This window comes from Monodelphis domestica, chromosome 6, assembly GCF_027887165.1.
Source record: "Monodelphis domestica isolate mMonDom1 chromosome 6, mMonDom1.pri, whole genome shotgun sequence".
NCBI classification, from domain to species: domain Eukaryota; kingdom Metazoa; phylum Chordata; class Mammalia; order Didelphimorphia; family Didelphidae; genus Monodelphis; species Monodelphis domestica.
Genome location: NC_077232.1, coordinates 250,300,543 through 250,317,930, shown reverse-complemented (window position 1 = coordinate 250,317,930; position 17,388 = coordinate 250,300,543). Strand labels below are relative to the sequence as shown.

Sequence of the window (17,388 nt, the reverse complement as noted above, 5' to 3'; positions counted from 1 at the left end):
TAATCTTTTCTTTCTTCAAACAGGGAATCCCAGAAAAAAAGAGCTTCACAGTCTCCTCCTCTTCTTCCTTTTCCTACCGTACCTTCTTTCTCAGAATCAATACTAAATATCATTCCAAGGCAGAAGAGTAGCAAGGACTAAGCAATTCGGGTTAACTCGCTTGCCCAGGATCACACAGCTAGGAAGCATCTGAGGCCATATTTGAACACAGGACCTCTTGTCTCCAGGCCTTAGGTTCTATCTACCTCTTTCTTTTAAAGGACAGAAAACAAATATCGATGGCCACATTGATGTGGACGTTTGTCAACCACAAGACCAATACAAATAGCAACCTCAAGACCAACAGCATATGAGTACATACCTTTCAATAGCTTGGGCACTGAAAAGAAGGAATGCAATAAAGTTCTTCAGAAGGACAAAGGAAATGAGGGTAAACTAGGTCCAGGCTTAGATCTTTTGGAGGTATTCCAGAACTTCAGTCTTTAGTTTTTCTTCCTTTTTTCTCTCTTCTGTTCTCCACCTTTGCTTCTGTGTCTCTTACTCACCAATCAGTCCATGAAGTAAGGGAAGGGGTAGGTGGGGAATGGAAGGAGGCAATTCAATATCAATAGCAATATTTAATGTCTTAGAATTAAAACATTGGCCCTTAAATGAATGCACAGGGCTTGTCCGAGTGAAATTTTTCATGTGATAGAGATTACCACCGTAGATTTTCTACTCACACATTAGTGCCCGACCTAGAGTTCTTAGGTGTTAGGGAAACTATCTTGCTCTTTATGCAATTCACTTCCCACACCACCCCAGATTAATTTGATGACATTTATTTTCCCCAAGTAATTAATGAAGATTATTGGTATCTTAAAAAATCCCATGACCCAACCTCTGTAATTTTGTATCTATTTTCCTGCAGGAAACATCATGATGATTATGAGTGATGGTGATTAGAATGATTAGAATTTCTACCCCAACCCATATTAATTTGATGACATTTATTTTCCACAATTAATAAGATTATCTGTTTATCTTAAAAAACATGACTCAACTACTGGACCCTGCTGGAAACATGAAGATGATTAGAATGAATGTGATTAGAAAGATGAATTGTAAATGGATAATTCTACCTCTGTTTGGTATAATTTTTCTATAATTTAGTTGAATATTCTTTTAAAAATGAATGTGAATATATGGTTTGGTTTTTTCTTCCTCATCCAGGTCCTGCACCCTTCTTAATTTTCAGCCATGGAAATGCTATCTTTAGGATTGACATGGAGGGAACTAACTATGAACAACTGGCAGTTAATGTTGGGGAATCAGTATTGATGGATTTTCATTACAGAAAGGAGAAAATCTATTGGGTAGACTTGGAAAGAGGACTCCTGCAAAAAGTATTCTTGAATGGCACAAAGAAAGAGGTAAGGTACCTACCATTATTGCCTTAGAGATTTACTAGCTGGGGGACCCTGGGCAAATTAACTTCTTTTTGCCTCAGTTTCCTCTACCTTAAAATGGAGATTCGTAATAGCACCTACCTCCCAGAATTGTTGTGAGGATCAAATGGAATAATATTTGTTATGTGCTTAGCACCACTCCTGTCACATAATAGGTGCCTTTTTCTTACCCTACATTTAGAAGGATAACCTTCTCAAAGCATATTTTGAAAAAAAAATATGAGTAACAGATGAATGGATGGATAGTAAAAGGCGTTTTACTTGAAGAATACTAAAAAATTTAGAGTATTTCATTTTAAGCAGGAAATCCTTAAAATAATCCCTCTATTCTCTGGGAATAACACCTAAATACCATGTGAAATCCATAGATAAATTCTTGAGAGCTTGTTCTTAACACAAATTACTTCAGAAAATTGTTCATTGTTTCTAAACAAAATTGATTCCTTCTTAGTACTCTTTTTTTAAAAAATATATTTTATTTGATCATTTCCAAGCATTATTCGTTAAAGACATAGATCATTTTCTTTTCCTCCCCCCCACCCCCCAGAGCCGACGGGTAAATCCACTGGGCATTAGATGTTTTCTTGATTTGAACCCATTGCTTTGTTGATAGTATTTGCATTAGAGTGTTCATTTAGAGTCTATTCTCTGTCATGTCCCCTCAACCTCTGTATTCAGGCAGTTGCTTTTCCTCGGTGTTTCCACTCCCATAGTTTATCCTTTGCTTATGAATGGTGTTTTTTTCTCCTGGATCCCTGCAAGTTGTTCAGGTACATTACACCGCCACTAATGGAGAAGTCCATTACGTTCGATTATACCACAGTGTATTAGTCTCTGTGTACATTGTTCTCCTGGTTCTGCTCCTCTCGCTCTGCATCACTTCCTGGAGGTTGTTCCAGTCTCCATGGAACTCCTCCACTTTATTATTCCTTTTAGCACAATAGTATTCCATCACCAACATACTTAGTACTCTTTCATTTAATTAATCTATCTTTTTTATATACTTCTTTAGCATGAGCTCAATGCCATTCATCAGGAAGGGGGATAAGAGGAGATTGACAGCCTGACAGCTAGAGTAACTCCAGAGGGGAAGAGAAATAGAGAAAGAAGGAGAGAGAGAGAGAGATAGACAGACAGACAGAGAGTCAGAGACAGAGGCAGAGAGATAGAGAAGAGCATTCATCAAGTGCTTACTATATGATAAACTTTATTAAGTGCTAGGGATATAATTTAAAGCATGCTAAACATTCTCTGCCCTTAAAGAGCTTCCATTCTAGTGAAAAAATACAAGACATAAAAGGGACCTGGGAAAGAGAGGAGAAACAGAGAAAAAGAAGCTCTTGCGGTTCAAGCATTTGAACTTAAGAGCCTGGGACAGCAAAGGGTACTTTGATGGGGAAAGGGCATTATAAAAAGAAATAAAAGGAAGAGCTAAGTTGATAACAAAATTTTATTCAGTTGAGTTTGGTTACATTTAATTCAATTCAATTCAGAAGATATCTATTAAGGGCCCTGGCAGCTAGGTGGCACAGTGACTGGAGTGCAAGCCTAGAGTCAGAAAGACTCCTCTTCCTGAGTTCAAATCAGATCTCAGACAGTTGTATAATCTTCAGCAAGGCACTTAACTTTGTTTGCCTCAGTTGCCTCATCTGTAAAATGAGCTGAAGAAGGAAATGACAAACCATTCCAGTATCTTTGCCAAGAAAACCCCAAATGGGGTCATGAAGAGCCAGACATGACTGAAAGGATTGAACAACAAACAATGATCAAAGCTGTTAAGGGCCTGACATACCAGCCTCTAGGAATATAGAGGGGGGGGGGAAAGGAACCATCCTCAGGGAAGTTATAATCTAGCAGAAGGATCTACACAAATAACTACACAATTTATACAAATAACTATAACAACAACTATATAAATTCACCAAAGAGGTCAAACAGATGACAAATTTGAGTTGGAGAAGTTTGCCTCTACTTGGAAAGATTCAGAGAAGGCTACATGGAGGAAGATATACCTGAGTTCTTTTTTCCCCTCCCTTAAAACGCTTAACTTCCATCTTAGAATCCATATTAAGTATTGGTTCCAAGGCAGAAGAGTGGTAAGGGCTAGGCAGTGGTGGTGGTGGTGGTAAGTGACTTGCCCAGGGTCACACAACTAGGAAGTGTCTGAGGTCAAATTTGAACCCAAGGACCTCCTTTCTCTTGGCTTCACCGTCAATCCATTTAACCACCTAGCTGCCTTATAGGATTATTCTTTTACAAAAATGAATAGGGTTTTCAAATTCCAATCCTTGTATGGCTTTAAGCAAGCTGCTTAAGTATCTTTAGGCTTCAGTTTCCTCATCTGTAAAATGAGAATAAAGAGACTTTGAGCTCTAAATGTATAGTCCATTTCTGAAGCTGTGTGAGTTTGGTCAAGTCACTTAAAGAAGAGGGTTGGACTGGAAACCTCTCATATTCCTTCTAAGTCGAGAGCTGGGGTTCTTAATCTTTTTTGGTGTCGTGGACCCCTTTAGAAGTATGGTGAAGTCTAGAGACTTCTTCTCAGGATCTTATTTTTAATGATTCCATAAAATAGTAATACTAACTGTGGCAATACTAGAGTATGTGAATTTATTTTTCATAAACTTTAAAAAATTCCTACATATTTGGGAGAATTACTATACGTTCTCGTGTCTGGGATCTGGGTGAGAGATACCATCCAGTTGGCTGCTTTTTGCAATTTCTTCATCCTTTGGAATCCCAAAGAACATCTTCCTTTATAAAAAAAAATTATAAGGATATTTTATTTTACCAATTACATGTAATAAATTTCCACAGAAGTTTTCTGAAATTATAAGATCCAAATTATTTCCTTTACTCCCTCCCCCCTTCTGAATCTGGCAATCAATTCGATCTGGATTACACATGTATTATCATGCAAAACATTTCCATGTTGGTCATTGTTATGAGAGAATAATCATATAAAACCAAAACCTCAATATAAAATCCCTAATAAATTAAGTTAAAGTGAAAATCATATTCTTTCATATAGATTTCACTTTTAAGACAGTTGAAATTATTGCAAAAGACCGTTGTGTGTGCATATTTTGAAGATCTTTTGATTTCAGAGCTATGATGGTAACCATTGGGCCAAGAAATAGGTACATGTAAATTCAGCAGGGTTATTTTGGAGAATCATGTGTGATTGTAATTTTGAAACTAGAAAAATAATAAAAGCAACCCCAGACTTATTCATCTTACTCAAAGCAGTTTAATGATGACAGGAAATTAAAGAAGAGAATAGCTAATGGTGACAGATGTTTAAAATGACAGATATTCTTAAAGAAGTATTGGGAACTGTCTTGTTGGTGATGAAGAAAGGTTAACAACGCAATTAAAATGTTTATTTCACAGATTCTGTGCAATGCAGAAAAAGGGGTTTCAGGAATGGCAATAAATTGGATGCATGAAGAAATCATTTGGTCCAATCAACTGAAAGGAACAATTGAAGCCACAGACATGAAAGGAAATAATTCTCATGTCCTCTTAAAAGAATTAAATCATCCTAAAAATATCATTGTTGATCCAGTAAAAAGGTAAAATTCCTACTATTTTCTGATATTATGATCATCTTGAAAAGGTGCAGCATTCACAGTCACTACTTTATTTTTAATAGAACAAATTGGCAAAACTTGCATTAATTTGCTAGAATATTGGTAAGGTGGGAGCAGGTAAGGAGTTCAGTGGATGGTGCCAGGCTTGGAGATAGGAGGTCCTGGATTCTAATTCAGCCTCAGACACTTCCTAGATCCTGGATAAGTAACTTAATCCCATTTGCCTACTCCTTGCCCTTCTGTCTTAGTGTTGTTACTAAGACAGAAAGTAAGGGTTATTTAACAAAATTGTCAAGGTGGCATCTCAATGATGTGATTGAAAATTATGTGTTTTTGAATTTACTTCTATAATGATTATATATTTGCATAAGAATAAGATGCAGGATATATATCTGGAGAATATTGGTTCTAGAAATCAGTGGATTTAGATTCAAATTCTAGCTTTGACACCTATTGTTTGGGGGTAATCTAAGGCAAATTGTTTTAAGACATAGCTAGGTGGCAGAAGGAATAGAGCTTTGGACCTGGAGTCCAGAAAACTTGAGTTTGAACTCTGCCTCTGATACTTTCTAGCTTTGTGACCCTTGACAAGTCATTTAACCTCAGACTCCATTTTACCATCTGTAAAATGGGGATTAATAAAAATACCTTCTTCCTCCCAGCAATGTTGTGTCAATAAAGGCTGATAATATTTGTAAAATGCTTTGTAAATCTTAAAGTACCATATAATCATAGTAGCTATTATTATATAGTAGCTAGCTATTAGGGAAACTCACAGAAACTGCTTCCTAGAAATTCTTTTCTTTTATTTGTGGGATGCTCAGAAAAGTGCTCCTCTAGGCTCCTTGTATAGATGTGAAGGGACAGCAAGGAAACACAGTGGATAGAGCGCTGGATCTGGAGTCAGGAAGACCTGAGTTCAAATATGACCTTAGACACTCATTAGCTGTGTGACCCTGGAAAAGTCACTTAACTCTGTTTCAGTTTACTAATCTGTAAAAATGAACTGAAAAAAGAAATGGAAAAGCATCTCAGTATCTTTGCCAAGAAAACCCCAAGTGGGGTCATGGAAAGCCAGACTTGGACTGAAAATGACTGAAAGTATTCTAGTTCTAAACCCAGCATGCTTTCCACTGAATCGTGTTGACTCTCTTGTATTGTGAATCTGATGTAATTGATAGACAAAGTTAGCATCAGATAGTGCATGGTCTGGAATATTATTAAGATCAAGCATTTATACTTTAGCCAAAATGGAATGCCCCTGAATTTTTTTTAGAAGAGACATGATCATGGTGGTCAAATAGGAAGAATATCCTGGTATCAGTGTGAAGGATTTACTGGAAAATGTTAGATTCAAGGCAGGAAGAGTAATCTGTTACTGATTATACTAGTGATTATTTCAGTAACCTACCTGAGAAGTGATGAGGGTCTGAACATGGGTAATAGAATGAAAGAGTTCAGAGAAGGGGCAGTGAAGGCAGACTCTAGAGTGACTGATTGGATGTGGAGGACAAGGATGAGGGAAGAGTTCAAATGACTTGGAAGTGATGCACCTGAGTAACTGGGAAGGATGCTGATGCCTCAAGCAGAGATAATAAAGCTCTTGTTGCACGGTTAACCTCTCTGGGTCTTAGTTCTCTGATCTATAAGATGAGGGGCTTGGCCAAGATCCTTTTTGTTGTTCAGTCATTTTCATTCTTGTTTGACTCTCCGGGACCCCATTTGGAGTTTTCTTGGCACTGGTGTGGTTTGTCATTTCCTTCTCCAGCTCATGTTACAGAGGCTATAACTGTACAAGAAACTGAGGCAAACCGTGTTAAGTGACACTTAACTGCTAGTAAATGTCTGAGGCTGGATTTGAACTTAGGAAAATCAGTCTTCTACACTCAAGACTGGCACTCTATCTATTGTATCATCTATATTTCCTGGGATAGAGTTATTTTTAAAATGAGGTTTTTTTTTTCAGAAAAGAAAGAACAAAAATATTTTCTTATAGGGGGTTTAAGGAGCAATTATTCCGGGCTGAGAAAGGAACAATAGGAATTGTACCTAAATTGCTTTCAGAAGGCTGAAGTTGCACCTACAGAAAGCTTTGAGGAAGAAAGACCAGTTTGACATTTTAGTCAAATGTGTCTTATGAACTGGACTTTTGCCAAGAGTAGCTCCACCTTTTGTGTCTAGACAAAGCCTAATGCTTGATAAATCCTGAAATTGGCCATGGCATCTCTTCAAATTGTTATGCTTTAACTTCTTTTTTTTCCTACTTAGGTTTATATTTTGGGTGGCAGACAATATAACTGGCACCATAAACAGAGCAAATCTAAATGGGACTGATATGAAGATTCTATTGAAGAGGTCACAAACAATTAAAATGATCTCACTGGATGTCATTGACCAGAAACTCTTTTGGATCCAGTACAGTGGTGAAGAGAGTGATCTTCATGTTGGTTCATGTAATTATGATGGTGGCTCTGTCCAACTGCTAAGTCATTTTACAAAGTAAGTTTTGCATTCAGTTTAAAGGAAATAACATAGTACTTAAAGTCTACTAAAATGCATTTGTCAGGGGCAACTGGGTGGATTAAGAGTCAGGCCTGGAGATTGGAGGTCCTAGGTTTGAATATGGCCTCAGACCCTTCCTAGCTGTGTGACCCTGGGCAAGTCACTTAACCCCCATTGTTTAGACCATATCACTCTTCTGCCTTGAAACCAATGCACAGTATTGATTCCAAGATGGAAGGTAAGGGTTTTAAAAAATTATATGCATTTGTCACTTTTGTAGATATTGGAATTATTATGCCTTTATCTGCTTTATGCAACAAAAAAGTAATTTTATTGATATCTTTTTTTAAACCCTCACCTTCCTTCTTAGAATTGATGCTAAGCACTGGTTCTGAGGCAGAAAATCACTAAGGACTAGGCAACTGAGGTTAAGTGATTTGCCCAGGGTCACATAGCTAGGATATGTCGATATCTTTTGTTTTCAGTCCCACATTCATTTCCCAAAATATCTCTTTGACCTCTTCAATACAGAGAACCATTCTGTGAAAGAGAGAATTAAAAAAAAAAGAGAGAAAAGATAACTCATCAAAACTAGTCAACATGCCAGTCATCTACCTCTGGAGGGAAGGAAGAGAGATGCATTCACAAATCTCTCTAGTCAGCACTAAACTCTGGAACAAAATTATAATTACACAAAAGTTTAATTTCGATTTTCAAAATGGTTTCCATTTTCTGGTCCTTGCAGGAACTTGGAACAAAAAAGAATTTACCCAGGACCAGGGGATTTGAATTATTTTTTTAATAGTGAGAGAAACTGTGAAAGTTCTGCTCTTCCCTCAATCTCTCCTCCCTATGCCTCTTGAGTAGCTTGTAGTCTTCTCTCCCTTTCTTTATCTAACAATTCCCCCTATTCTGATTTTGCTTCCTATGTAATGAAACCAGAGGTCAGATATGAAGACTTGTACTTTATAATAAGCCTGTACTGAGAAGAGGGAAAGAGAGGAAGCTCAGAGTTCTTGGAAAATATTCAAAATGTAAATGAAGATAGAAGGCTGAACTTCTGTCTCAATGCTAGGAATTTTCTTGAGGGCTTTGAGCAATTGTCACCTCGTATAAACTCAATCATATATCAGAGAAAGGGATGATGGGTGCCTGAAGGTCTTTTGTATTGTTGTTCAGTTGTGGTGATTCTATTTGGTATTTTCTTGGCAAAGGTCCTGGAGTGGTTGGCCATGTCCTTCTCCAGCTCATTTGACAGATGAGGAAACTGAGGCAAATTAGGTTAAGGGACTTGCCCAGGGTCACAAGACTAGTAAGTATTTGAAGTCAGTTTTGAAGCCACCGAGATGCCATTATATTATTTCCAGCCTAAAAATGAGAAAGTTATTCTTAAAAGGGTAAGGCTGATTAAATTTTTAGAGAGGAGAAGAGAGAAGAGGAGAGGAGAGGAGAGGAGAGGAGAGGAGAGGAGAGGAGAGAAAAGCTCATGCCCTAAACCATCCCTCAGTGAGGAGATGGGCAAGGCCTAGAAAGGATGACCTTTCAAAAGAGAGGAGGGACCAAAAATGATGCCTTAGCGGTTGGACAACCCTACTCTCCACAAGGATACACATCAATGTCACATATAACATAGGGTCAGGTAGATGGCTCAGTGGATAGAGTGCCAGGTCTAGAATTTGAATCTAGCCTCAGACACTTACCAGCTGTATCATCTTCAGCAAGGCACTTAACCTTGTTTGCCTCAGTTTCCTCATATGTCAAATGAGCTGGAGAATGAAATGGGAAACCAGTCCAGCATCTTTGCCAAGAAAAGCCCAAATGGGATCATGAAGAGATATATTGTCTACTTCAAGGTTTTTTTTTTCTTCAGAAAAGCATTTTAAAACCGTAATGTATTTTACATGTGTGATTTGTTATTGGTATTATTACTTTCTGTGCTTGCACAGAAAAAATTCAAAATCATAAATAGAAACATTAATAATTTAAATTCAACATACTTTGAAATGAAACAAAAATGAATGAAACTATGGAAGGGGCCAGCCATCTTGTCTTTCTTTTTCCACCTTTCTTTCTCATGTTCTTTTGCAGGCACCATTATTTTGGAATGTCTCTCTTTGTTGAAGACATGTTCTATTCAGAATGGAATACAAGTTCCATTTGGAGAGCCAACAAATACACAGGGGAGAAAATGGTTAAAATGAGCCTTAAGCCATCATTTTTACCACCAACTGAAATCAAAGTAGTACACCAATTTCTGCAGCCTACAGCAAGAAATGATACTCAGGTTTCTGGTAAGTCATTTTGACACAGTTCCAAATTTTGACTCTCTTATATCTTAAAAAAAAAAGAAAAGAAAAGAAAAGCAGACTTCTGAATATTGTTTCTAGCCCAGCTGAAAGTGCTTAAAATAATGTCTTTTGTTCAGTTGTGCCGGATTCTTCATGACTTTATTTGGGGTTTTCTTAGCAAAGAGACTGGAGTGGTTTGTTATTTCCTTCTCCAGCTTGTTTGACAGATAAAGAAGCTGAGGCAAACAGGGTTAAGTGACTTGGCCAGGGTCACACAGTTAGGAAGTATCTGAGGCTGAATTTGAACCTGGGAAGATGAGTCTTCATAACTCAAGGGCCAGCATTTTATCTACTGTTGCCATCACATTTTTACTTTCAAACTTTTTCTGAAAATACTTCTGCTTCTCAGCCTTATGAGCCTGGGCAAGTCTTGAGCCTCATTTCTCATCTGAAAAAATTAAAGTAGTTAGACTAATCATATAGTAATTTCTTTTAATAACAAATTTTCTGAAGTTATATGATCCATATTGTCTCCCTTCCTTCTTCCTTCCCCTCTCCCAGACCTGACAAGCAATTTGAGCTGGGTTGTACTTGTATTATCACACAAAATACACCTATAGTACCTTCTGGATTTGGTCAATTAATTCATCAGTCATCCACTCAATTGTCCTTTACTAAGCACTTATTATGTGACAGGTACTGCCCAAGCACTGATACAAATATAAAATAGTTCCTGTCTTTAAAGAGTTTGCATTCTGTTAGAGATGATAAAACACACATCCAGCAGTATTTAAAATAAATATTATGTAATTTGGGTTTATGATCCTATGGATTTTACCTGAGCAACAACCCTAGGTGGAGTTGGATGAGAGAGGAAAGGGAGGAAGAAGAGGGAGAAAAGAACATACAGAAGAGTTAGGATGGGTAAGCAATAATGTTCCCCCAATGTGTGGTCAGCTCCCACTGGAAGAAATGCATCATTAATCATCAACAACCAAATATTTCAGCCCCTATTTTATGCTGGACACTGTTCTGAGTCTGTAAACATACAAATACAAATTCTATTTTGTCCTTCTAATTGTAACGTGATTGGGTGGAGGCATGAGAAATATGGCAGTCACTGCAACCATTGGCACATGCATATATGCTTTGCTTTAAGCGTTTCTTGACCAGTGCAGACACACTCAGGAAGGAAGTCCAGAGATGTTGGCAATGGCTTCAGGAAGTCAGGATGGGCCAGACTTAGAACTGTTATAAAAAACCTTGAGGGGAACTTGAGTAACCCACATGGAACTTTGGTTCCTAGCTGGTTTTCAGTGTAAACGATGGTAGATAAGCTTAGGTGAAAAAAAATCAGATTTGGTGTCAGCTAGATAGCTCAGTGGATTGAGAGGAAAGCCTAAAAATGTCTGGAAGGTCCTAAGTTTAAATCTAGCCTCACTGTGTGACCCTGGGTAAGTCACTTAACCCCATTGCCGAGTCCTTACCTCTCTTCTCTCTTGGAACCAATACAGAGTATTGATTATAAGATGGAAGTTAAGGGTTTATTCTTTTAATAGTGTTTTTTGAATCTTATTATATAATTTTTCTGTCCTATCCCTGAATTTCAGGCTCTGAACTGTCACTTTTAACTGCTAGCACTGTTTCTACCTATATTCCTTCCCTCTACTGATTTGTTATTTTAATGTGGACAGAAACACCAGATCCTTCATTCTCTCTTCCCTGCCCAAGATATTAGAATTATGTCTACAATGAGACTAAACAGGCCCTGAAGAAAGAATCTGGGGTGACTGAGTTATGCAAATTAGCTTTAGGGATGTGGATTTTGCTTCCTCTGCTGTGATCATTCAGAGGCTTTATTTGTTTACTTCCTGTCCTTCAGCTCTGTTTATCATAGGGGATATTGCCAAAAAACTGTGAATGCTGAATAATAATGATAATAATAATTTTTAGCATTTCTGTAGGGCTTTAAAGTTTACAAAACACTTCACAAATATTATCTCATTTGATCCTTAAAACAACTGTGGGGAGGTAGATGCTATTTTCCACATTTTACAAAGGAGGAACATGAGGCAGACACAGTTAAGTGACTTACCCTGGGTCTCTCAGCTAGTGAACGAATAATTCAGGTCTTCTTGACCCTGGGCTCAATGCTCTCTTCACTGTCCAACTATAGATGAATCATTACTAGAGTGCAATGTGGAAACTCTTTTACTTCTTAAATCATTTTTAAGATCAAGGAAGGAAAATAGAATTTTAGACTTTGGGAAGTTGTGGAGAAAACAAGACATGGTCCAATGGGAAGAGCCTTGACTTTGTTAGAGAAGGTAGGTTCAAATCATGCCTTGGAAGTTGTGTGGCTTTGGTAGGTCACCTAATTTCCCTGGAGCTGAGCTTCTCTTCTGCAAAATGAGGGACCTGTACTTGGCCGTTGAAGTCCCTTATCATCCTAGTGCCATGATTTATGAAGTTACCATAAGAGCGAGAGACCCAGCAGACACATAAACATGTGGGAGATTTTTCACAGTTAACACTAAGGACACGGAGATGGACACTGGCCATGCAAGAGTGTTGGGCAACTGAGGTAATGGGGAAGAATGACTGATTTGAATTATTGAAGTGAGAAACTTACCTGTGTGTATAACATATACTTATATCTGTGTCTATATATGCTTATCATACATGGTTTCTCTCATCTATCACTATGGGTAGAGAGGAAAGGCTTTGTCCGAGGGGCTGAGTTTTGCACAGACAAATCTGAGCTGGGGCTGATTTGGTGGAGAAGAATAAAGAGAGTGCCCTCATGGAAAGAATAGCATGAAAGTGAACCAGAATGAGATCCAGGTTTGATTAGCTGTAGCAAAGAGAATGTGTGGGTGTGCTCAGCAAATATGAGTAGTGACTTGAGAAGAGGGCTGATAGAGGACATTCAATTCTATGGACTGAGTTGATAAGCTCTCAGGAGGAGGGGAGTTGCTGGAGATCTATCTATAACTGGGTTCCAAGTACTGATTATGGCCTCTTCTGAGGCAGAGAGATGAGCAAAGGAAGAGAAAGTTAAAAAAAAATACAACAATGAATGAAACCACACCTAAGTGGAGAGAGCTCTGGCTCTGGAGACCTGAGAAGATCTGGGTTTGAATCCCACCTCTCAGAACCTTCTGGCTTGAGTTATTAACTTAATCTCTCTGAGCCTCAGTTTCTTCATTTGTAAAATTAAATAAAATTTAAATTGTAAAAACATTGTTTAAAAAAAAGGGTGGATTGGATTCAATGGCCTGTAAAAGGTTCTTTCCAGCTTTAAATCTATGATTGATTATCTGCCATGATGGTCTTCACAGTAGAAAGTGGGTCTTCACAGCATCAGCATGCATCATCTGGAAGACAGTGATTATTTCCTATCTGGCCTCGAATCGTTGGCACAGAACATTGGTTAGAATGTTTTCAAATAATTGATTTCTATAACTAAATACTCTCAGCAGCCCAATGAACTGGAAAGAGCACTGAACAAAGTATCAGGTAACCTGGCTCATAATCTCAATTCCATAGCTAATTAGCTCTCTGACTTTTGGCAGGAGGGCATTAGGGATGCAGCTGAAGGGCAGATAGTATAGACTATCAGCGTTGGTAAGCAGTGAGTGTAATTGGGGATGTGAATTGAGTGAGGATTCTAGGATCCTTCTTGCAACAGTAGAAATTGGTCATGTCAGTGTTTAACTAGGATGAAGGAAAAGGAAAGGACCACTGGAGGGAATATTGGGGAGAAAGGTCCTGTTAAATACTTTATCCTCTAGATCTTTTGACATCCAGATAGGTTTTAAGTTGTCAGAATGGGGAAGAGGAGGAAATAAAGATCCTTTTTCTAAGGATCCACCCTGCCCCTCCTCATAACCCAAAGGAGTTAAATCATTTCATCATCATTAGAACAATAAAAACAAGCATTTATGAGCATTTATTATGTGTGAGGTACTTTAACTGTGTAAAGAGGTATAGATACAAAGAGAGGGAAAGTACATAAACAAGTGAAAATACACAATTATCATATAATTAATTATATACTTAAAATTTATATATTTCCACATAATATAATATATTGTATAATATGTGACATGTAATTATAATTTATCTCTACATTGAACATATGGCCATTGCCAGTCATTTTGACTCTTGTCTTGTCACTGGACTAGAAGAGAGAGTGTAGCTCTGCTTCCCTTCAATCCAGCTCACTGGCAAGTCATGACCCTATGCTGTCATTTGTCCTCTTTGAAAATGAAGGACAAACAACAGCAATGATATATCTCTAAATATCATGTATTGTGTATCTTTAGGCAAGAATCAATTTAGATTGAGAGGATAATCACCAGGTCAACCTATTTGTTGAAATTTTTGGCTATATTAACTTTCAGAAATACCATCTATTAAGCTATCAAGGGATGAAAAACTGTGTCAGTCGAGAAAATAGTGAAATCATCAATATTAGGTACCCTAAAACATATACTGACAGATGAATAATAGTGTAATTGTAAATGGGCTACTTTTAGGTTTAAGAAAACCATCAACAAAGAAACTTATCCCAAACCTTGCAGAATAAAGATCTTAGGAGAATCTATCCAATACAAATCCTACAAGAGGTCTTAGGTAACATCTTAAAGGCACTTGAGAAAGTAGGAGAGATTGATTTAACTTTCTTAGCTGGGTTGAAAGATTATATCAAGAGATCAAAAACAAGGAATTCAAAGCAAGTCAAAGAAACAACAGAGATTTTAGCCAAGAAAGATTGTAACAGCAAATCAAATGAAGAAGGGCAAGAGTGTGTTAGGTCATTTTCAAGAGATAAGGATTCTTTTCTACTTTCATTTTGCAACTAAGTAGTCAAAGTATTTTGTGGTTTAAGTAAATTAGATTAAAAGGGAAGAGTGGAATCAATGAGAAGGGACAATACGGATAGAAAAAAGATAAGAAAAAAGTTTGACTGCTAGCTGGATAGCTTTTCTAAAAACTTTTAATAACTCATTTGAAAAATAAAACAATCTTTTATCTGCCAAACTGGAAGGGATATCTTCTGTTTCTGACTAACTCCCTCTCTTCCAAAATCTATCAAAAGAACACTAGTGATTATTGTTCTAAGTGCCTCCTTTTCCTCTATATAAACATTTTGTGAGAATGAACTCCATACTGATCAAGGTCACCTCTGCTGAGCATAGTCTTTTTCACATGATATTGAATGATAGATAAAAATCATTACAGTAAGTTCATCCAATAGAACACATGCATACAAACGTGTCTTGGATGGATAATACAACTGGTCACAGAATTAAATAGGAGGGGAGATGATGACTGCATCATTTTTAGGAAGTTTTAAATTTAGAAACCTCTAGAGTTCATTCCAGGAAGTCATAGTCTTTCTTCCAGCCAGGGTGTTTGTTCTAACATTATTTGTCTCTTGACCCTCTTTGCTATACCAAACCCACTTCCCTGGATATCAACGGAATTATGCTTAAAAACAATTTCCTACAGGACCACTCAACTCAAAACTGAACTGCTCATGCTTGGGTCCTGGCAGAATTTACTGCCTGCCTGCCCACCTTACTGCCTACCCCCCCCTTTATCATTTCAATCAACATGCATTTTTTAAGTCCCTTTCATATGTCAGGACCTATGCTTGTCACTGAGCAATATAAAGACAAAAGTGAAATACTGGGAGACAATAAGGTGATTTGAAGTGAAGAATTCCCTTTCCCCTCTCACTTGCACAAAGACTTGACCTTCTACCTTCCTGAGAAAATGGAATCCATCTATTGTGAACTCCTTTTTCTTTCTAATTCTTCACTTCAAATCACCTTATTGTCATTCTCTGTTCTCTTTTTTGCTCTCATTTCTTTTTTTTTAAACTCTTACCTCCCATCTTAGAATCAATACTGTGTTTTGGTTTCAAGGTAGAAGAGTGATAAGGGCTAGGTGATGAAGGTCAAGTGACTTGCCCAGGGTCACACATCTAGAAGTGTCAGAGGCTAGATCTGAACCCAGGAACTCCATCTCTAGGCTTGTCCCTCCATACTCTGAGCCACCTAATTCCCTCATTGCTCTGATTTTTGAAGGAGAGGTGATCTGTCTTGCCAAGGTCAACCTGTCTACCTGCTCTTGATTCCATTTTCTCCCATCTTTTCTTTAAGAAATTTTTTAAACCCTTATCTTCTCAATTTGGAATTATGCCGAAAGGGCACTAAAGGCCTGTCTGCTTTTTGATCCAGCCATGGCACTGCTGGGTTTGTACCCCCAATGAGATAATAAGGGGGAAAAAACCTGTACAAGAATATTAATAGCCACGCTATTTGTGGTGGACAAAAATTGGAAAATGAGGGGATGCCCTTCAATTGGGGAATGGCTGAACAAATTGTGGTGTATGTTGATGATAGAATACTATTGTGCTATAAGGAATAATGAACTGGAGGAATTCCATGTGAAATGGAATAACCTCCAGAAATTGATGCAGAGTGAAAGGAGCAGAACCAGGAGAACATTGTACACAGAGACTGATACACTGTGGCACAATTAAATGTAATGGTGTTCTCTACTAGTAACAATGCAATGACCCAGGACACTTCTGAGGGACTCATGAGAAAGAACACCATCCACATCCAGAGAAAGAACTGTGGGAGTGGAAACACAGAATAAAGACAACTGCTTGATCACATAAGTTGATGGGGATATGATTGGGGATGTAGATGCTAAACAATCACCCTGGTGCAAATATTAATAATATGGAAATAGGTCTTGATCAATAACACATGTAAAACCCAGTGAAATTGCTCATTGGCTATGGGAGGGGATGGGGAAGGAGGGGGAAAGAACATGACTCTTGTAACCATGGAAAAATACTTGAAATTAACTAATTAAATAAAAATTTCCAAAAAGAAAAGAAAAAAGTGATGAAGAAAAAAATAAACCCTTATCTTCTGTCTTAGAATCAATACTGTGTATTGGTTCCCAGGCAAAAGAGTGGTAAAGGCTAAGCAATGAGGGTTAAATGACTTGCACAGGGTCATAAAGCTAGGAAGTATTTGAACCTAGGACCTGCCACCAAGCTAGCAACCAAGAGTCAGTCTTGACTTTCCTTCTCCCCATCTCTCCCATAGTCATTCTTGAAATAGATGAATATGCCTCCTTAATATCTCCTGTATCTCTCTCCTTCTTTCTTCTCACATAGCCCCCATCTTAGTTGAGGTCTTCATCTTCTCTTGCCTGGTCTCCCTGCTAGTTCTCTTTTCTGGAGTCAATCTTTCACATAGCTCCCTCATGATTGATCTTTAACCACAGATCTGACCATATTATTCTCAGGGTCAAAAATCTCCAGTGTCTCTATATTGCCTTTACGGTAAGTCATAACCTTTTTAGCCCAGAAAGTTCTCCAAATTTCAACTCCCACATGACTTTTCATTCTTAGTTCCGATTCTCCTTCACAAAAGTTGTCTGTTTTTTCTGTCCTAGAATTAACATACATTTACTTATCTCTCTATATTATATTATTCTAAGAGAAAATAAACTACTGAAGGAGGG

General features: G+C 37.7%; 1 protein-coding gene across 7 annotated transcripts in view; it reads left to right on the top strand.

Moving 5' to 3' along the window:
- The first annotated feature begins 1,169 nt into the window (after positions 1–1,169).
- The window catches only part of EGF (epidermal growth factor), a 122,841-nt gene continuing 106,622 nt past the window's right edge, over positions 1,170–17,388 (top strand). For 5 of the 7 annotated variants that reach the window (XM_056803079.1, XM_056803082.1, XM_056803083.1 and 2 more), the window contains exons 1-4: positions 1,170–1,412; positions 4,842–5,023; positions 7,310–7,540; positions 9,632–9,834. In XM_056803079.1, the coding sequence (XP_056659057.1) occupies positions 1,185–1,412; positions 4,842–5,023; positions 7,310–7,540; positions 9,632–9,834 (844 nt within the window). In that variant the 5' untranslated portion in view covers positions 1,170–1,184. The remainder of the gene's footprint in view (positions 1,413–4,841; positions 5,024–7,309; positions 7,541–9,631; positions 9,835–17,388) is intronic. The other 2 variants (XR_008912987.1, XM_056803078.1) reach the window with 1 other exon arrangement.